The 22,839-nt window shown below is 42.5% G+C and overlaps 1 protein-coding gene across 1 annotated transcript in view; it reads right to left on the bottom strand.

Annotated features, from left to right (window-relative positions):
- Nucleotides 1-749: 749 nt before the first annotated feature.
- LOC125537549 overlaps nucleotides 750-22,839 on the bottom strand; it is an 85,076-nt gene continuing 62,986 nt past the window's right edge. Inside the window, exons 6-9 of the mRNA XM_048700865.1 lie at nucleotides 20,569-20,802; nucleotides 20,426-20,482; nucleotides 19,494-19,677; nucleotides 750-856 (exon numbers count right to left, since the gene is read on the bottom strand). Coding sequence (XP_048556822.1) covers nucleotides 750-856; nucleotides 19,494-19,677; nucleotides 20,426-20,482; nucleotides 20,569-20,802 — 582 coding nt within the window. The remainder of the gene's footprint in view (nucleotides 857-19,493; nucleotides 19,678-20,425; nucleotides 20,483-20,568; nucleotides 20,803-22,839) is intronic.

Genomic DNA, 22,839 nt, shown 5'->3' with positions numbered 1-22,839 from the left:
TGCATGCTTGTGCTAGTCACCACATTGATCACAAAAATACATGGCATACACCGCTGTAAAGATGGCATGGCATAGATCAAAACACATGTAGAGCTCATGCCCATATGATGCACACCACAAATGTGATAAAAATGACAATTCATCATAATCTGATAAGTAACAGCAGGAAACATTTTATAGCACTCTTGCATCAATGATTAGGGCATCAATATGAACTCAAACAAGAATGCCACAATGTAATGAAATGAAGATCATCTCACAATGAACATTTTGATATCTTATATGCATGAAACGGAGCTACAGTCATGGAGTTATAGCATGTCAAAGGTGCACCCAAAATGTTCAGATCCAGGGACTTGGTGGAAAAAAACAGACGAGCGGGCGCAACATAGAGTTCCTCGCACGGGCGGGGTATAGCGGGCGCTCACCAATGGGCTGAGCCCATCTGAGGAGGAGGGAGCTGGGTCGGCTGGAGATGGGCCGACCCACGCGGGCGCTGCAGGGGAGGCGGTTGGCGCGCGTCGTCCTCCTCCCGACCGGGGACGAGGCCGGCGGCGCTAGGGCTCTGGCGAGCGGGACAAAAGCGAGGCGGCGTGGGCGGCCAGATCCGCCGGATCCAGTGGAGAACGGGGCGGGGCCTCCGTTCCCGGCATCGGTGATGGCCGCCGGCGTCGAGCGGAGCTTTACGGGGCGGCGGTGGAGGATCCTGCGGGGAGGGAAGAGAGAGAGAGCGAGGTGAGAGAGGTCGGTCAGAGGAGGAGGAAGGAGATGGGGACGGGCGCAGTGGCCGGCGACCTGATGCGGCAAGAGTGCATCGCGGCGGCGGCGTGCTCCGGTGGTGTAACATCCCAAAATTCTAAATTTTGTAATGTTATATTAAATAAATTATTATGATTGTTTGTTTTATTGTTGTGTGATTGATTGTGTGAAAATGATTGGAAATTGAAAACTTTTTGAAAGTTGAATGAGAGGGAATAAAAGGACTTTCCCAAAACTTTCATCTTGCATTTTGATCTCGAAGAATTCAAATTCATTTCATCACAAGATCCTAGAGTGAAGATAATATGACTTCTTCCATTTAAATAAATGAAAAGGGGTTTGAAAATGATTTGAATTCCATTTGAAATATTTCAAACTTAGAAACTTTAAGCAACTCAATGAGTTCATGAGGGAAGATAAAATGATTTCTTCAAAATTGAAGAAAGAGAGTTGGGAGTTTCAAATTAATAATTTGGAAGTCACTTTGAAGTTATTTGAAACTCATTTTCCATTTGAAGTTGTTTGAAATTCCAAATTCAAATCCAATTGGGAGTTATTTGAGTTTCTTTTCAAAATATTTTTCTCCTAAAAATAAATAAATGGAAATAAGGGTAAAATTATTCCCTTCAATGGAAAATTAGGAGAAAATAAATTTGAAATCATTTTGCTATTTAAAAAAAAGATTTTTGTTGATTTTAAATGCAACAGTAGCATTGTTTGACTTTTATGATTTTCTATATAATTTATTTGAACTTGGAAAATAGTTCATCTTATTCTTGGTAATTTTCTGAGCATTTTGGTATATAATATGCCTATGTAACTTTTTTGTTTATTTTTTATTTTTGCTCTGTTATAGTTTTGTTCTATAAAAAAAAGACACACGCACGCACGCGCTGGCCAGCCGGCCTAGCCAGAGGCCAGCGAGGCCATGGGCCAGCCGCAGCGCTAGGGCAGCCAGTGGCCTGCCAGGAGGAGGCCAACGCCGCCCGCATGAGCCGCGTGCTCCTCCTGCGCTCGCTACCCGCTGCTGCCGCTGATGCATGGGGCCCACCCCGTCGTCCCCAACCTCCCGCTCCTCCCGTCCAGATAGAGCACGCACGTGCCGCCCGCAACTGCCGGCCGCTCCGCTCAGGATAAAGCTCATCCGGAGTCTCCACAGCCCCTTCTTGATGAAGGAAATATGCCCTAGAGGCAATAATAAAGTTATTATTTATTCCTTATATCATGATAAATGTTTATTATTCATGCTAGAATTGTATTAACGGAAACATAATACATGTGTGAATACATAGACAAACTAGTGTCACTAGTATGCCTCTACTTGACTAGCTCGTTAATCAAAGATGGTTATGTTTCCTAACCATGAACAAGGTGTTGTTATTTGATTAACGAGGTCACATCATTAGTTGAATGATCTGATTGACATGACCCATTTCATTAGCTTAGCACCCGATCGTTTAGTATGTTGCTATTGCTTTCTTCATGACTTATACATGTTCCTATGACTATGAGATTATGCAACTCCCGTTTACCGGAGGAATGCTTTGTGTGCTACCAAACGTCACAACGTTACTGGGTGATTATAAAGGAGCTCTACAGGTGTCTCCAAAGGTAGATGTTGGGTTGGCGTATTTCGAGATTAGGATTTGTCACTCTGATTGTCGGAGAGGTATCTCTGGGCCCTCTTGGTAATGCACATCACATAAGCCTTGCAAGCATTACAACTAATATGTTAGTTGTGAGATGATGTATTACGGAACGAGTAAAGAGACTTGCCGGTAACGAGATTGAACTAGGTATTGGATACCGACGATCGAATCTTGGGCAAGTAACATACCGATGACAAAGGGAACAACTTATGTTGTTATGCGGTCTGACCGATAAAGATCTTCGTAGAATATGTAGGAGCCAATATGGGCATCCAGGTCCCGCTATTGGTTATTGACCGGAGACGTGTCTCGGTCATGTCTACATGTTCTCGAACCGTAGGGTCCGCACGCTTAAGTGTGCAAGCTCCAGCGATCCATTTATGGACTGGTGTAAGCCTCTCAGAGTTGGAATAAACGCTTTGATAGTGTGATCAAAGCATTTGGTTTTATACAGACTTTTGGAGAAGCCTGTATTTACAAGAAAGTGAGTGGGAGCTTTGTAGCATTTCTGATATTATATGTGGATGACATATTACTAATTGGAAATGATATAGAATTTCTGGATAGCATAAAGGGATACTTGAATAAAAGTTTTTCAGTGAAAGACCTCGGTGAAGCTGCTTACATATTAGGCATTAAGATCTATAGAGATAGATCAAGATGCTTAATTGGACTTTCACAAAGCACATACCTTGACAAAGTTTTGAAGAAGTTCAAAATGGATCAAGCAAAGAAAGGGTTCTTGCCTGTGTTACAAGGTGTGAAGTTGAGTAAGACTCAATGCCCGACCACTACAGAAGATAGAGAGAAAATGAAAGATGTTCCCTATGCTTCAGCCATAGGCTCTATCATGTATGCAATGCTGTGTACCAGACCTGATGTGTGCCTTGCTATAAGTTTAGCAGGGAGGTACCAAAGTAATCCAGGAGTGGATCACTGGACAGCGGTCAAGAACATCCTGAAATACCTGAAAAGGACTAAGGATATGTTTCTCGTATATGGAGGTGACAAAGAGCTCATCGTAAAAGGTTACGTTGATGCGAGCTTTGACACTGATCCGGACGATTCTAAATCGCAAACCGGATACGTGTTTACATTAAACGGTGGAGCTGTCAGTTGGTGCAGTTCTAAACAAAGCGTCGTAGCGGGATCTACATGTGAAGCGGAGTACATAGCTGCTTCGGAAGCAGCGAACGAAGGAGTCTGGATGAAGGAGTTCATATCCGATCTAGGTGTCATACCTAGTGCATCGGGTCCAATGAAAATCTTTTGTGACAATACTGGTGCAATTGCCTTGGCAAAGGAATCCAGATTTCACAAGAGGACCAAGCACATCAAGAGACGCTTCAATTCCATCCGGGATCTAGTCCAGGTGGGAGACATTGAGATTTGCAAGATACATACGGATCTGAATGTTGCAGACCCGTTGACTAAGCCTCTTCCACGAGCAAAACATGATCAGCACCAAGGCTCCATGGGTGTTAGAATCATTACTGTGTAATCTAGAATATTGACTCTAGTGCAAGTGGGAGACTGAAGGAAATATGCCCTAGAGGAAATAATAAAGTTATTATTTATTTCCTTATATCATGATAAATGTTTATTATTCATGCTAGAATTGTATTAACCGGAAACATAATACATGTGTGAATACATAGACAAACTTAGTGTCACTAGTATGCCTCTACTTGACTAGCTCGTTAATCAAAGATGGTTATGTTTCCTAACCATGAACAAGGTGTTGTTATTTGATTAACGAGGTCACATCATTAGTTGAATGATCTGATTGACATGACCCATTTCATTAGCTTAGCACCCGATCGTTTAGTATGTTGTTATTGCTTTCTTCATGACTTATACATGTTCCTATGACTATGAGATTATGCAACTCCCGTTTACCGGAGGAACGCTTTGTGTGCTACCAAACGTCACAACATTACTGGGTGATTATAAAGGAGCTCTACAGGTGTCTCCAAAGGTAGATGTTGGGTTGGCGTATTTCGAGATTAGGATTTGTCACTCTGATTGTCGGAGAGGTATCTCTGGGCCCTCTTGGTAATGCACATCACATAAGCCTTGCAAGCATTACAACTAATATGTTAGTTGTGAGATGATGTATTACGGAACGAGTAAAGAGACTTGCCGGTAACGAGATTGAACTAGGTATTGGATACCGACGATCGAATCTTGGGCAAGTAACATACCGATGACAAAGGGAACAACTTATGTTGTTATGCGGTCTGACCGATAAAGATCTTCGTAGAATATGTAGGAGCCAATATGGGCATCCAGGTCCCGCTATTGGTTATTGACCGGAGATGTGTCTCGGTCATGTCTACATTGTTCTCAAACCGTAGGGTCCGCACGCTTAACGTTACATTGACAGTTATTATGAGTTTATGCATTTTGATGTACCGAAGTTAGTTCGGAGTCCCGGATGTGATCACGGACATGACGAGGAGTCTCGAAATGGTCGAGACATAAAGATTGATATATTGGAAGCCTATGTTTGGATATCGGAAGTGTTCCGGGTGAAATCAAGATTTTACCGGAGTACCGGGAGGTTACCGGAACCCCCCGGGAGCTATATGGGCCTTAGTGGGCTTTAGTGGAAAGGAGAAAGGGGCAGCCCAAGGTGGCCGCGCGCCTCCCCCCTTCCCTAGTCCTATTAGGACTAGGAGAGGTGGCCGGCCCCCTCTCTCTCTTTCCCCCCCTCAAGGAGTCCTATTCCAACTAGGATTGGGGGGGGGGAATCCTACTCCCAGAGGGAGTAGGACTCTCCTGGCGCGCCCCCCTTGGCCGGCCAGCCCCTCCCCTTGGATCCTTTATATACGGAGGCAGGGGGCACCTCTAGACACACAAGTTGATCCTTGAGATCGTTCCTTAGCCGTGTGCGGTGCCCCCTGCCACCATATTCCACCTCGATCATATTGTAGTGGTGCTTAGGCGAAGCCCGGCGACAGTAGAACATCAAGATCGTCACCACGCCGTCGTGCTGACGGAACTCCTCCCCGACGCTTTGCTGGATCGGAGCCCGGGGATCGTCATCGAGTTGTACGTGTGCTAAGAACTCGGAGGTGCCGGAGTAACGGTGCTTGGATTGGTCGGATCGAGAAGACGTACGACTACTTCCTCTACGTTGCGTCAACGCTTCCGCAGTCGGTCTGCGTAGGTACGTAGACAACACTCTCCCCTCTCGTTGCTATGCATCACCATGATCTTGCGTGTGCGTAGGAAATTTTTTGAAATTACTGCGTTCCCCAACAGTGGTATCAGAGCCTAGGTTTTATGGTTTGATGTTATATGCACGAGTAGAACACAAGTGAGTTGTGGGCGATATAAGTCATACTGCCTACCAGCATGTCATACTTTGGTTCGGCGGTATTGTTGGACGAGACGACCCGGACCGACATTACGCGTACGCTTACGCGAGACCGGTTCTCCCGACGTGCTTTGCACATAGGTGGCTTGCGGGCGACAGTCTCTCCAACTTTAGTTGAACCAAGTGTGGCTACGCCCGGTCCTTGCGAAGGTTAAAACGGAGTCTATTTGACAAACTATCGTTGTGGTTTTGATGCGTAGGTGAGATTGGTTCTTACTTAAGCCCGTAGCAGCCACGTAAAACTTGCAACAACAAAGTAGAGGACGTCTAACTTGTTTTTGCAGGGCATGTTGTGATGTGATATGGTCAAGGCATGATGCTGAATTTTATTGTATGAGATGATCATGTTTTGTAACCGAGTTATCGGCAACTGGCAGGAGCCATATGGTTGTCGCTTTATTGTATGCAATGCAATCGCGATGTAATGCTTTACTTTATCACTAAGCGGTAGCGATAGTCGTGGAAGCATAAGATTGGCGAGACGACAACGATGCTACGATGGAGATCAAGGTGTCGCGCCGGTGACGATGGTGATCATGACGGTGCTTCGGAGATGGAGATCACAAGCACAAGATGATGATGGCCATATCATATCACTTATATTGATTGCATGTGATGTTTATCTTTTTATGCATCTTATCTTGCTTTGATTGACGGTAGCATTATAAGATGATCTCTCACTAAATTATCAAGAAGTGTTCTCCCTGAGTATGCACCGTTGCCAAAGTTCGTCGTGCCCAGACACCACATGATGATCGGGTGTGATAAGCTCTACGTCCATCTACAACGGGTGCAAGCCAGTTTTGCACACGCAGAATACTCAGGTTAAACTTGACGAGCCTAGCATATGCAGATATGGCCTCGGAACACAGAGACCGAAAGGTCGAGCGTGAATCATATAGTAGATATGATCAACATAACGATGTTCACCATTGAAAACTACTCCATCTCACGTGATGATCGGTTATGGTTTAGTTGATTTGGATCACGTGATCACTTAGAGGATTAGAGGGATGTCTATCTAAGTGGGAGTTCTTAAGTAATTTGATTAATTGAACTTAAACTTATCATGAACTTAGTACCTGATAGTATCTTGCTTGTTTATGTTGATTGTAGATAGATGGCTCGTGTTGTTGTTCCGTTGAATTTTAATGCGTTTCTTGAGAAAGCAAAGTTGAAAGATGATGGTAGCAATTACACGGACTGGGTCCGTAACTTGAGGATTATCCTCATTGCTGCTCAGAAGAATTACGTCCTAGAAGCACCGCTGGGTGCCAGGCCTGCTGCTGGAGCAACACCAGATGTTATGAATGTCTGGCAGAGCAAAGCTGATGACTACTCGATAGTTCAGTGTGCCATGCTTTACGGCTTAGAATCGGGACTTCAACGACGTTTTGAATGTCATGGAGCATATGAGATGTTCCAGGAGTTGAAGTTAATATTTCAAGAAAATGCCCGGATTGAGAGATATGAAGTCTCCAATAAGTTCTATAGCTGCAAGATGGAGGAGAACAGTTCTGTCAGTGAGCATATACTCAAAATGTTTGGGTATAATAATCACTTGATTCAGATGGGAGTTAATCTTCCAGATGATTGCGTCATTGACAGAATTCTCCAATCACTGCCACCAAGCTACAAGAGCTTCATGATGAACTATAATATGCAAGGGATGAACAAGACTATTCCCGATCTCTTCGCAATGCTGAAAGCTGCGGAGGTAGAAATCAAGAAGGAGCATCAAGTGTTGATGGTTAACAAGACCACTAGTTTCAAGAAAAAGGGCAAAGGGAAGAAGAAGGGGAACTTCAAGAAGAATGGCAAGCTAGTTGCTGCTCAGGAGAAGAAACCCAAGTCTGGACCTAAGCCTGAAACTGAGTGCTTCTACTACAAGCAGACTGGTCACTGGAAGCGGAACTGCCCCAAGTATTTGGCGGATAAGAAGGATGGCAAGGTGAACAAAGGTATATGTGATATACATGTTATTGATGTGTACCTTACTAGAGCTCGCAGTAGCACCTGGGTATTTGATACTGGTTCTGTTGCTAATATTTGCAACTCGAAACAGGGACTACGGATTAAGCGAACACTGGCGAAGGATGAGGTGACGATGCGCGTGGGAAACGGTTCCAAAGTCGATGTGATCGCGGTCGGCACGCTACCTCTACATCTACCTTCGGGATTAGTATTAGACCTAAATAATTGTTATTTGGTGCCAGCGTTGAGCATGAACATTATATCTGGATCTTGTTTAATGTGAGACGGTTATTCATTTAAATCAGAGAATAATGGTTGTTCTATTTATATGAGTAATATCTTTTATGGTCATGCACCCTTGAAGAGTGGTCTATTCTTATTGAATCTCGATAGTAGTAATACACATATTCATAATGTTGAAGCCAAAAGATGCGGAGTTGATAATGATAGTGCAACTTATTTGTGGCACTGCCGTTTAGGTCATATCGGTGTAAAGCGCATGAAGAAACTCCATACTGATGGACTTTTGGAACCACTTGATTATGAATCACTTGGTACTTGCGAACCGTGCCTCATGGGCAAGATGACTAAAACACCGTTCTCTGGTACTATGGAGAGAGCAACAGATTTGTTGGAAATCATACATACAGATGTATGTGGTCCGATGAATATTGAGGCTCGTGGCGGATATCGTTATTTTCTCACCTTCACAGATGACTTAAGCATATATGGGTATATCTACTTAATGAAACATAAGTCTGAAACATTTGAAAAGTTCAAAGAATTTCAGAGTGAAGTTGAAAATCATCGTAACAAGAAAATAAAGTTTCTACGATCTGATCGTGGAGGAGAATATTTGAGTTACGAGTTTGGTGTACATTTGAAAAATTGTGGAATAGTTTCGCAACTCACGCCACCCGGAACACCACAGCGCAATGGTGTTTCTGAATGTCGTAATCGTACTTTACTAGATATGGTGCGATCTATGATGTCTCTTACTGATTTACCGCTATCGTTTTGGGGTTATGCTTTAGAGACGGCCGCATTCACGTTAAATAGGGCACCATCAAAATCCATTGAGACGACGCCTTATGAACTGTGGTTTGGCAAGAAACCAAAGTTGTCGTTTCTTAAAGTTTGGGGCTGCGATGCTTATGTGAAAAAGCTTCAACCTGATAAGCTCGAACCCAAATCAGAGAAATGTGTCTTCATAGGATACCCAAAGGAGACTGTTGGGTACACCTTCTATCACAGATCCGAAGGCAAGACATTCGTTGCTAAGAATGGATCCTTTCTAGAGAAGGAGTTTCTCTCGAAAGAAGTGAGTGGGAGGAAAGTAGAACTTGACGAGGTAACTGTACCTGCTCCCTTATTGGAAAGTAGTACATCACAGAAAACTGTTTCTGCGACACCTATACCAATTAGTGAGGAAGCTAATGATGATGATCATGAAACTTCAGGACAAGATACTACTGAACCTCGTAGATCAACCAGAGCGAGATCCGCACCAGAGTGGTACGGTAATCCTGTTCTGGAAATCATGCTGCTAGATCATGATGAACCTACGAACTATGAAGAAGCGATGGTGAGCCCAGATTCCGCAAAGTGGCTTGAAGCCATGAAATCTGAGATGGGATCCATGTATGAGAACAAAGTATGGACTTTGGTTGACTTGCCCGATGATCGGCAAGCAATTGAGAATAAATGGATCTTCAAGAAGAAGACTGACGCTGATGGTAATGTTACTGTCTACAAAGCTCGACTTGTCGCAAAAGGTTTTCGACAAGTTCAAGGGATTGACTACGATGAGACCTTCTCACCCGTAGCGATGCTTAAGTCTGTCCGAATCATGTTAGCAATTGCCGCATTTTATGATTATGAAATTTGGCAGATAGATGTCAAAACTGCATTCCTGAATGGATTTCTGGAAGAAGAGTTGTATATGATGCAACCAGAAGGTTTTGTCGATCCAAAGGGAGCTAACAAAGTGTGCAAGCTCCAGCGATCCATTTATGGACTGGTGCAAGCCTCTCGGAGTTGGAATAAACGCTTTGATAGTGTGATCAAAGCATTTGGTTTTATACAGACTTTTGGAGAAGCCTGTATTTACAAGAAAGTGAGTGGGAGCTCTGTAGCATTTCTGATATTATATGTGGATGACATATTACTAATTGGAAATGATATAGAATTTCTGGATAGCATAAAGGGATACTTGAATAAGAGTTTTTCAATGAAAGACCTCGGTGAAGCTGCTTACATATTTGGAGCATTAAGATCTATAGAGATAGATCAAGACGCTTAATTGGACTTTCACAAAGCACATACCTTGACAAAGTTTTGAAGAAGTTCAAAATGGATCAAGCAAAGAAAGGGTTCTTGCCTGTGTTACAAGGTGTGAAGTTGAGTAAGACTCAATGCCCGACCACTGCAGAAGATAGAGAGAAAATGAAAGATGTTCCCTATGCTTCAGCCATAGGCTCTATCATGTATGCAATGCTGTGTACCAGACCTGATGTGTGCCTTGCTATAAGTTTAGCAGGGAGGTACCAAAGTAATCCAGGAGTGGATCACTGGACAGCGGTCAAGAACATCCTGAAATACCTGAAAAGGACTAAGGATATGTTTCTCGTATATGGAGGTGACAAAGAGCTCATCGTAAAAGGTTACGTTGATGCGAAGCTTTGACACTGATCCGGACGATTCTAAATCGCAAACCGGATACGTGTTTACATTAAACGGTGGAGCTGTCAGTTGGTGCAGTTCTAAACAAAGCGTCGTAGCGGGATCTACATGTGAAGCGGAGTACATAGCTGCTTCGGAAGCAGCGAACGAAGGAGTCTGGATGAAGGAGTTCATATCCGATCTAGGTGTCATACCTAGTGCATCGGGTCCAATGAAAATCTTTTGTGACAATACTGGTGCAATTGCCTTGGCAAAGGAATCCAGATTTCACAAGAGGACCAAGCACATCAAGAGACGCTTCAATTCCATCCGGGATCTAGTCCAGGTGGGAGACATAGAGATTTGCAAGATACATACGGATCTGAATGTTGCAGACCCGTTGACTAAGCCTCTTCCACGAGCAAAACATGATCAGCACCAAGGCTCCATGGGTGTTAGAATCATTACTGTGTAATCTAGATTATTGACTCTAGTGCAAGTGGGAGACTGAAGGAAATATGCCCTAGAGGAAATAATAAAGTTATTATTTATTTCCTTATATCATGATAAATGTTTATTATTCATGCTAGAATTGTATTAACCGGAAACATAATACATGTGTGAATACATAGACAAACAGTTTCACTAGTATGCCTCTACTTGACTAGCTCGTTAATCAAAGATGGTTATGTTTCCTAACCATGAACAATTGTTGTATTTGATTAACGAGGTCACATCATTAGTTGAATGATCTGATTGACATGACCCATTCCATTAGCTTAGCACCCGATCGTTTAGTATGTTGCTATTGCTTTCTTCATGACTTATACATGTTCCTATGACTATGAGATTATGCAACTCCCGTTTACCGGAGGAACACTTTGTGTGCTACCAAACGTCACAACGTATACTGGGTGATTATAAAGGAGCTCTACAGGTGTCTCCAAAGGTAGATGTTGGGTTGGCGTATTTCGAGATTAGGATTTGTCACTCTGATTGTCGGAGAGGTATCTCTGGGCCCTCTCTGGTAATGCACATCACTTAAGCCTTGCAAGCATTGCAACTAATGAGTTAGTTGCGGGATGATGTATTACGGAACGAGTAAACAGACTTGCCGGTAAACAAGATTGAACTAGGTATTGAGATATCGACGATTGAATCTCGGGCAAGTAACATACCGATGACAAAGGGAACAACATATGTTGTTATGCGGTCTGACCAATAAAGATCTTCGTGGAATATGTGGGAGCCAATATGAGCATCCAGGTTCCGCTATTGGTTATTGACCGGAGATGTGTCTCGGTCATGTCTACATAGTTCTCGAACCCGTAGGGTCCGCACGCTTAACGTTTCGATGACAGTTATATTAGGTGTTTATATGTTTTGATGTACCGAAGGTTGTTCGAAGTCCTGGATATGATCACGGACATGACAAGGAGTCTCGAAATGGTCGAGACATGAAGATTGATATATTGGAAGCCTATGTTTGGATATCGGAAGTGTTCCGGGTGAAATCGGGATTTTACCGGAGTACCGGGAGGTTACCGGAACCCCCCGGGAGCTAATGGGCCTTAGTGGGCTTTAGTGGAAAGGAGAAAGGGGCAGCCCAAGGTGGCCGCGCCCTCCCCCCTTCCCCTAGTCCTATTAAGGACTAGGAGAGGTGGCCGGCCCCCTCTCTCTCTTTCCCCCCCTCAAGGAGTCCTATTCCAACTAGGATTGGGGGGGGATCCTACTCCCAGAGGGAGTAGGACTCTCCTGGCGTGCCCCCCTTGGCCGGCCAGCCCCTCCCCTTGGATCCTTTATATACGGAGGCAGGGGGGCACCTCTAGACACACAAGTTGATCCTTGAGATCGTTCCTTAGCCGTGTGCGGTGCCCCCTGCCACCATATTCCACCTCGATCATATTGTAGCGGTGCTTAGGCGAAGCCCTGCGACAGTAGAACATCAAGATCGTCACCACGCCGTCGTGCTGACGGAACTCCTCCCCGACGCATTGCTGGATCGGAGCCCGGGGATCGTCATCGAGCTGTACGTGTGCTAAGAACTCGGAGGTGCCGGAGTAACAGTGCTTGGATCGGTCGGATCGAGAAGATGTACGACTACTTCCTCTACGTTGCGTCAACGCTTCCGCAGTCGGTCTGCGTAGGTACGTAGACAACACTCTCCCCTCTCGTTGCTATGCATCACCATGATCTTGCGTGTGCGTAGGAATTTTTTTGAAATTACTGCGTTCCCCAACACTTCTCGCGTCTATAAATTCCCCCCGACGCCCCTCGTTCGATTCTGCCACTCCACAACGACTCTCACCACTCGTGGTCGCTGCCCCGTCGTTTCGCATCTCGCCAGAGCCGGAGCTTCTCGTCGTTGTTTACGTCGTCGGTAGCGCACCCGAACCCTCTTATTCTTTGTCAATCAACTTGCCTCGCCGCCCCGCATCTTGTTGACGTCTTTTCCTCGCCTAGGTCATGCCGGAGATGACGCCCCAACGACATGCATCCTCGCTGGAGCACGGAGACGCTGCCCTTCGCTCCTCCCGTCCGGGTCACCCCGACGCGCATCGTCGCCACCACCGGACTGCCCATGTCGTGCTCGTCCCATTCTTCTCCTCCCCCGCCGCCGAGGAGCACCGCCGCCACCGCCCGTCCGCCGCTTGACGCCAGCGCCGCCGCCCCCTGTTCGCCGTCCTCGCTCACTGTGAGCCGCCTGCTTTCTCCCCCCCTCGTTCTGTTAGTTTTTTCAAATTAAACCGGTTAATCTCGGTTTTATTAAACCCGTGAGGTTTTAGTGAAAACCGGTCTTGGGTTTTTTTAGCCGCGGTAGTGTTTTCTTATTTAATGGTCGTCCATCGTATAAGCTTCTGCAGCGAACGTTGCCCAGCCACCCGCAAGAAGCCACGTGGCCGAGGACCTGCTCGTGATTTTCTTTCTTTTCTGTCTAGTCCCTAGATATTGCAGTTTAGCCCCTGAACTTCTTTTCAACCGTAAGTCCAAATTAGATGAAACTAGCGGCAAAATGTTCGCATCGAATAGCTTTATCCAGAGAACCAACTTTGAAAACTTTTGGCCAATTTCAAATTTGAATTTATTCAGGTTTGAATTCAAACTTCAACTGGCCATCTCTCCTAAACCGTAGCTCCGATTGATGTGATTCTTTTTGCACCGTGTCACCGTAGCCAAACCCTACCACCTGGACCATTGTCACTATACTTTTCACACGATTAATATATGTCCATGATAGTTTTATTACTATGCAAGTATGCACGATAGATCACATCACGGTTTTGCACCTTATGTCACTTCTTATTAGCACCTAGAATTATTTCCATGCTAGTTAAGTGTGTTGAATGTTCATTTGGTTTTTCCAAGACCTTTTGCTTTGCATGTTCTTCCTGGTTCTCTGAAATGGTTGCTTATGTGAGTGCAACGTTTGACTTTATAGATTTTCATCGGAGAGTAACGAATAGTTCTATTAAGTAAATTTTTGAGAGCGATATCATCTTCATCAACTATTACCAGGCAAGTTCACATTTGACCATTCCTTCAATTACCTATGTTTTTATTATGCACTTAGTCCTTTGAGGTAGGGTTGCATGGTAAGATTTATTGTTGCCAGATGGCTATGCCGTTACCTAGTAGTTCATTTGAGGTAGGTCTGATCTATACATCCTTGTCACCACCGTGTAAGTTTATTTTTGCCTTGCTAAATATAGACGTGGTTTGGGAAGCGAACATGATGAGACATGAGTGACAAAGTAGTAATCAGGACCAAGACTTGTAAATGAACTACCTGGGCGGTATTTTGGTTTGAATGGTGGCGAAGTATAGTGGGAGCATGCATGGTTAACCCATGGTGGTGCACCACTAGTGGTCGGCCGCCCAGGCTCAAAGAGATCAATCGTATTCTCATGTCTAGAAGCTTACGTGTGCAGCCACAAGCCAATATGGGATCTGGCTTAGTTGAGTAGTTAGTGTGACCCCTTCCGGGATGGGCTAGCAGATGTAGAATGATGTAGGTGTACCGGCCTATCCGTGGGTTAAGGGGGAACATTTTTGAAAGACTATGTCTCGGTCATCCTGTTCTCAAACGCCAGGCAGTGCGAGAACTTCAAGGGAGGCGATCGAGTCTTGTGAGGAAAAGTGCACAAACCTCTGCAGAGTGTTAAAACCTAATCGATTAGTCGTGTCCCCGGTTACGGACAACTTGAGCATCTAGTAGTGGAAATGCTGGGAGATCTCATCACTCTTAATTAAACAGTTGGGTTTTAAATGAAACTTTGGGAATGGATTGAGTTGGGTTTGCCAACTCATCCTATGCTATACAGTAGTGGTAGAATAATATCTTTTATTCTAGGGAAAAACTAGCTTTATGCAAAAAAAACTAAAATTAGAGCTTTCCACCAGCCAAATTGCATGTACAAATAGGTTCATTATTCTTATGATGTGACTTGCCAGTACATTCAATGTACTGACCTACAGGGCTGCAACGTCTTATGTTGCAGGAATTTTCTACGACGAGTAAGAGTTACGCTGTAGGGTTACGGTCTACACTCAACTTGCCGTTGGCGTTGATGGGACTCCACACCCTTATGTTTGTTTCCGCTGAGACTTATGAGGTATATATCAGTTTTACGTTATTTATACATGTGATTGCACTTTGATATATAGATTGATGTACTGTGTGTGCCAGCATACCGATCCAGGGATGGCACAGATACACAGAGGCTTGACCATTTGAGGTCAAGTCGCTACAAGTGGGGTCAAGGCGGCGGTGGACGACGAACGCCGGCGAGTCGGCGGGGCGCTCCGGCGAAGTCCGGCAAGGGGCGCGGCGGCGCCGCGCATATCTGGGCTCGCGATGGGCTCCGCGGGCCCGGTGAAGGTGGGAGGCGCGGTGAGGTGGCGCGGGTGAGGTGGCATGCTGCGATTGGGCACGGGAGGCGGCGGGGATGACATGGTGCGCCTTGATTGGCTGAAACACGTGGCAGCGGCGGTGGACGCGTCCGACGGCGGAAGGACATGTCCGGTGGCACGGAGGAGGAGTGGATCTAGTGTTTCGTCCGCGAAAATTCGAGGAGGATCACATATATATAGGTAGGAGGAGGTAGGAGTGTCCAAATGGAGTGTAGTTTTCGTCCACACGATCATGATCCGACGACGGAGGACATGGAAGGGGTTTGGAAGGGTTATTGGGCTGTTTTGGAGGGGTGTTGGGCTGCAACACACAAGAGGCTTTTGCGGTTACCCGGTTAACCGTTGGAGCATCAAACGGACTCCAAATGGAACGAAATTTGACAGGCGGTCTACCGGTGGTGTACCAAGGCCACTTGGTAAATCTCGGTCCATTCCGAGAACGTTTAACACTCGCTCACGAAAAGTGACAAAAATGGTGCGCTGGTGCAAGTAGGAGTGTCGGTTTGCAAAACGGACAACGGGGAAAATGCTCGGATGCATGAGACGAACACATATGCAAAAGCGATGCACATGATGACATGATATGAAATACATGACATGAACAAAATGCAAAACAAAGACAAAACCCAACCACAAAAGAAATATCATATCGCATCTCCGGAAAAGGCAAGAGTCAGGGTACAAATATGGAAAGTTGTATCCGGGTCGTTACAACACCTCCTTGTCTCTGTGCGTCAAGCTATAAAGCAAACACATAGAGCGAGGGCGGTCCAGTTTCTGATTTGCCAGCAAGAAGAAGAAAATTGGTTTGGGGGGGCTCCTTCGGCAATCCTTGAAAAATAACAAAAGCGGGTTGGGGGGGGGGGGGCTTCCCCAGTGATCAGCCAAGAAGAATAAGAAATGTGGTCGGGAGGCTCCTCCTCGGTAATCCCCAACAAATACCCGAGCAAACTCCTCTGTCGACAACAAAGGAGAAATTGGCATCTGAGACGACGTCCAGACGCCCTACGCCGAAGAAGAAAATGACTAGGGGAGCCCCCTCCCTATGGACAATCCTGCTACACGGCTCATCACTGCGACAGAGAAGAAGAAGAAGAAACGGTGGTCGAGGGAAGCTCCTCCTCCCCGCGACCCATCGTGCATCACAACACACGACCCACTAGCAAAAAAAGGAGGGGAGAGAGCGGGTGGGGAGCTCCTACTTGTCTGTGTGCATCAATCTATTAAGCAAACACACAGAGTGAGGGCGGTCCAGTTTGTGTCACAAATGGTTCTTTCATGTGTATGGGTTTTGTTTGTTCGTATTGATTTTACTTTTGTCTTTTGTTTGTTTTCATAAACATACAGTAAATAGTAATACCTCTGTGACATAATATAACTTATTTTTTAACAGTATAACAGTGTGAAAAGACATCTTATATTATGATATGGAGCAAGTATTTTTAAACAAGATTTTAACTTTGTGAACATTTAAAAACCTATGTGAATTAAAAAAATGTAAGAATAGTTAAAAACCGATGTGAATTTAAAAAATCAAAATCATTTTTGAAATTTATGAAAAAGATAAAATTAGTCTAAGAATTACTAAAAAAATCTAAACATGTTTTAAAACTTTGGTGAACATTTTGGAAAACAATGAATAAGTTGAAAAAATTGAAAACTTTGTTTAAAAAGGGGAAAATAGGGAAAAGAAAAAAACAAAAAAGGAAAATTGTTTGAGAAAACAAAAAAGAAATGGAAAACAAGAAGGCACAAAAAATGATTTTTTTTCAGGAAAAATCTGATCTCATCATTCGCGAAACCGGTGCAACATTGACGCTAATGGGCCAGGTTTATTTTTTGACGAGTGGTTCAGGACCGCCAGGTAAAAAAAAGAGAACGAAAGGCCCAGGGCCCGCAAACCAAAAAAATGGCGAACCCTAACGGCGCGTAGGTCGCTGTCTAGCGCGGTAGCGCGTACACCCTGGTTTTCTGGGCCGGCCCAACCGGTTTTGGAAGGTTCTAGCACCTTCCCTGAACCGGTATTTTCTATTTTTTTCTGTTTTCCTTTCATTTTTTCTTTTCCTTTTTTATTTTTATTCTTTGTTTTTTCAGTTTGCGAAAATCTTTTAAATTCGTGATTTTTTTCTGTTTTATTTTTCTATTTCGTTTTTCAATTTGTGAACATGTTTTTAAAAATTCATGAACATTTTTTGTAATTGTGAAGAGTTTTTTGAAATCATGAACAGTTTTTTAATACATAAACAGTTTTTTTTAATTATGTACTTTTTAATTTTCACTTTTTTGCGATTTTTAAAAATAAATCATGAACAGCTTTTCGTTCATCGAATTCAAAAAGTGTTCATCAATGTAAGAAAATGTTTGAAATTCAAAAAAATGATCATCGAATTCATTTTTTGTTCATTGGATTTAAAAAATGTTCATCAAAATTCAATTTTTGTTCATCGAGTTGCAAACTTTTTCATCAAATTACAAATTTGTTCATAGATTTTCAGAAAATGTTCGTCGAATTTAAATACATGTACATTTTTCTGGTAATGGTGGTTTTGTTTTTACAAATTCGTGGAAATTCTCTTAAATCATGTACATTTTTTTGAAACTGTGAACAGTTTTTCGAAATTGTGAACATTTTTTTAGAAATTTATGAACATTCTCTTAAATCATGAACATGTTTTTGAATCATGAACATTTTATAATTCACTATAATTTTTTGAAATCATGAACATTTTTCGAATTCACAAACATTTTTTGAAATCATAAATATTTTGTTAAATTCATGAACTTTTTTTAATTTGCGAGCATCTTTTTACAAATTCGTGAACATTTTTTGAATTCCCGAGCATATTTTTGAAATCATGAATATTGTTTTGAAATCATGATTCTTTTTTTAAAATTAGCGACTTTTCCTGAAATTTAGAACCTTTTGATATCACGAATTATTGGAAAAAGAAAAGAAACAAAAGGAAAAGAGGCAAGGAGAGATTGCTCAAAAAATGCAAGATGACAAGTTGCCAGCAAAATCCTCGTGGCCCAGCAACTAATAATAAAATAATGGATTAAAAAAACTAGCAAAAATGTAATCCTCGTCTTCTCCTCTTTTTTATCTCAAAAGAAAAACCATACACTCTAGTTTCATTTTCAGTGGAACCGGGGGGCTTTTGCCCTGCTGATGACGAACTAAAAAAAGTGTAACCAAGTGTAACCAAGTGTAACATCTTTAAGGGATGTCTGTGTTCTCATGGATGTACAAGTAGTCAGACCACGGCCTTCTAAAAAAAGTAGTCAGACCACGGTGTTACTCAAAAAAGAAAAAAGTAGCCAGACCACGACGTGCCTGCGACGCAAGTAGCATCGCCCCACTGCTCCGGCGATCCCTGAGTACGCTCCAATATACTCCCCCCTTCTTAAAATAACTGTTTCAAACTTAGTACAACAAAGTTGAGACACTTATTTTAAGACGGAAGGAGTACCATATCATACGGAATACATCAATTAATAACACTATGCTTCAGAATACCAGAGAATGAAACGCCACCATCATCGTGGTCATCATGCATTGTGTTTGGTTGACGTACAACAAGATATAGTCGTAACGTGTCAACGACCTGACAACATTACACGATGGGCAATGTTTGCAACTACAGTTACAGTTAGGAACAAACGTGTACACATGTTTTTTGCACTGTATCAGTGTATCACAGGCAGCCTCCTCCCTCTGACGGTTCGGTTTCTCCATCCGGCCGTCCAAGCGCAGAACAGTCTTCACTTCGCCTTCGAAACAGGACTTGCAAATTGTAACATGACAATCAGTTAAAATAAAAAACATGCACACAATGTGCTCCATCCGTTTCTAATACAAGTCTTTTTAGAGATTTCAATGAGGACTAGATACGGACGGATTTTAGAGTGAGATTCATCCATTTTGCTCTGCATCTAGTCTATATTGAAATCTCTAAAAAGACTTATATTTAGGAACAGAGGGAGTAACATGCTTTGCTAAACAAGAGGACTTACAGATCCTTACAAAGAGCACCGGGCTACAGAACAATCACCTAACCTTGGTCTCGTGAGGCTACAATACAAAGAGCATGCGTACATCAGGAAAGAGCACGGAAACAGTTTAAGTTAAAACTTTTGATGGCAGGTGTGAATTTTACCCTTCCTGTCTTCATTCTTTTTCTTCAATTCCAATATTGCTGCAAGTTGTTCTTCAGCTGAACCAAGAGATTTGAGATAGGCAACGATGGCATGCAGCGATTGCTCACCCCACAACATGATACGATCGTTTTGGTTATGAGAGGTACAGCCCGCATGTTTCTCAAACTTTGACGCGGACATGACCTTCAATAAGTAATAGCGTAGGTAAAGTATTTTGCAGGATAAAAAGTAGATTGTACCAAAACCAAGATTTGGAATATCGGACATTGGGTCCATCAGTTTGGCTTCAGAAAATATTCAATACCAAATATTGGGTGATATCAAACCATGTGTACTTTAGATGGAAAATTAGAGGGAAATGATCATTTTCTTAGCAAATCTTATTCATATAATGTCTGCTTATCACAAATAAAATGGATAATAAAAACTCAAACATAACATAAGAAAGTTTTTGATCGTTTGATTAAGAGATTCATAAATACTCACTAAATTCTTAATGTAACATAAGAAAGTACTGTCATAACCAATAATATGCATTGCTTTAATATTTTAATATATATGTTTAGATAATACATGTTACCTACATACCGAATCAAACATAATATCAGGCTATCATCGGTCATATCACCCAATATATCATTCTGTATCAACTGATGTATGTGAAAAGGTATCATACCATATCAGAAACTGTAAGGGTAGCACATACTGGCTATATGCTAACTATGCATGAAAAGGAAATATCAGAAACTGTAAGGGTAGCACATACTGGCTATATGCTAACTATGCATGAAAACGAAATATCAGAAACTGTAAGGGTAGCACATATCTCAAGCAATCAAAGATATGGTAGGTCTTAGGTGGCTAGGTGAGCAGCTAGACCTGGGCAGCAGGCTATTTCACAAATAACAGTTGTTGTGGCTCTCAGAGTTACCTCATTGTGACAAGAGCAACGGTAAAATAAACCATCAATTCTCCCTTCCAATTTTTTCTGCACATATTAAAGAAAGGATCAATAGTTGTAATGACTAATTGACTACTATAAAACATACTACAGCTTCGAGTTAGTTATCTAACCCTTTCTCCAGACTTCTGAGTATATATGATCTCTTCATTTTGAAAAAGCCCGGTTGCAAGTAATTCCTTCACTGTTGTAATTCGTCCTAGTAGCTGAATTGGGGGATCATTTGCTAGTTCATTTGATGCATCAGTTGCTTCATCTAGATCATGTTTTTCCATGAAAGGAAAATGGTCAGCCATTTGAGGCTCCATAATCTCATCAGCAGCAGAGCCCTCGAAGGTATTGTTGGCCTATAAAGATTTGGGGCCAAACTGTCAAAGATAGTAGATACAATATGCCAATTAAATATTACACCTAATTCAGGAATGTCACACATTCTCTGTCGTAGTTATAGCATCGACTTTTTCTTGATCAATGATTAACTGCAGAAGATACTCAATGTCCTGTAAATCCAATCTAACAACAGTTGCTGTACAATAGTTAATTTCCAGAATTTCTGCCAAACACTGCATCTTAAAGCATAATAGCTTTTTCCAACTCCTTGTAAGAAATGTCATCATACTTTTGAACGATAACATAGTAGTGCGATTGTCATATCTTGTTTCCTCAGCTTATGTCAAGTAAACCATCGCCTTCTCATAATCACTAAAGAACTTTCATGAAGATACTGGCCCACAACACGAAGACTATCCACCACCGCATTTTCCAGAAAGAGCAATGATGTGATTAACTGTGCAACTGGCTAACATATCTTGTTTCTCATACTAAGCGCCCACAGCATGAAGACTCCGACACCACAATTCCCAAAAAGCTCACAGCATGACGACTATCCACCACCACCCTTTTCAAAAAGAACAATAATGTGATTAACAGCACAACTGATAAACATATCTTGTTTCTCGAACTTAGGGGTAGCTCATATCAACAAATTCTTTTCAGCTATCCTTTTCACAGTGAGTAATAATGCTATAGGCCAAAGCATGAACTTCCATTGCTTTACTTAAGCCAAGTGCTTTGACAAATCAAACCTCCAATGTTTTCCATACTGAAATCAAACAAATATTTTCCATAGCCTCTTGCTCCTATTTTACAAATTAAACAGATAAGTAGATGAATACTCATTCCAAAAGATTATCATATCACAAAAAGGTGTACCAAAATCAGGGGAATGTTATTCAGTTACATAGCATATAAACCAGCAGCTAATTAGAAATGATGGAATATAATTGTAGTTTTAGTGCATATTGCTCAAGTGGTACCCAACACACCCATGCACATAACAACATCAACGTATGCTACAATTGAGAAACTATCACTTATAGCTAATTGTTGCTATATAATAAAAAAACCTGCTATTTAATTTTTTTAGGGTTTCAGTCAGCAGTTAACTAGGCTTCTAGGCATACAATCTTATGCGGTGGATGGCAAAGAATAATCGCTTGTATGCAGCAACCGGGATCACAAATGAAGGCTCCAGCATTCAAATACTAACCTGCCATGATGATAGTTTGATCCTCATATGTGATGCTTTACGAGAATCTGTGACTTCTACTCAAGATGAATTACCAATCCCAGTAAATTGGAATTTAAAAGTTATGGTACATAGCACAAGGAACATTATGAAAATATATAGGTTCATCAAACTGCATTATCCTTTTATTTTTTGTGACTCACAATTTCACACAGATTCGACATGGAAACCTAGTTTTCTTTTGGGAATCTTATAACAGTACTGAGAACAATGCAGCTAGAATGTACAGATAATGATCAAGTATTACAGGCACCTGGTTGCTGATCTCCATGCTCATTGATCTTTCAACCTTTATTTGCTTGTTTTCAGGAAGTCCTACATATGATCTTTTTGAAATCTCACCTTCAGGGATATGATGCTTCGTTACCTGTACAAAAAAATACTTCCCCGTTCACATCTAACCAGTGGAATAGAAGAACAATACAGCTAGAATGTACAGATAATGATCAAGTATTACAGGCACCTGGTTGCTGATCTCCATAGTCATTGATCTTTCAACCTTTATTTGCTTTCTTTCAGGAAGTCCTACATATGATTTTTTTGAAATCTCACCTTCAGGGATATCATGCTGCTGGGTTACCTATACGAAAAAAAACTTCCCCGTTCACATCTAGCCAGTGGAATAGAAGAACAATCATCATAGCATCATAACCTGGATGTGTGCCCTATACTTGGATTATAGAGTCTAAATGGTGCCGCATCCCTTCCCGACAAACCCAGTGTGCATATTATGATAATAAGCAATATAGATGAGCACTTCAGTAACCTATGCTGACGAGAAAAGTTTTCAGACTCA

This window comes from Triticum urartu, chromosome 2 (assembly GCF_003073215.2).
Source record: "Triticum urartu cultivar G1812 chromosome 2, Tu2.1, whole genome shotgun sequence".
NCBI lineage: Eukaryota > Viridiplantae > Streptophyta > Magnoliopsida > Poales > Poaceae > Triticum > Triticum urartu.
This window is presented reverse-complemented; position numbering and strand designations above follow the sequence as displayed.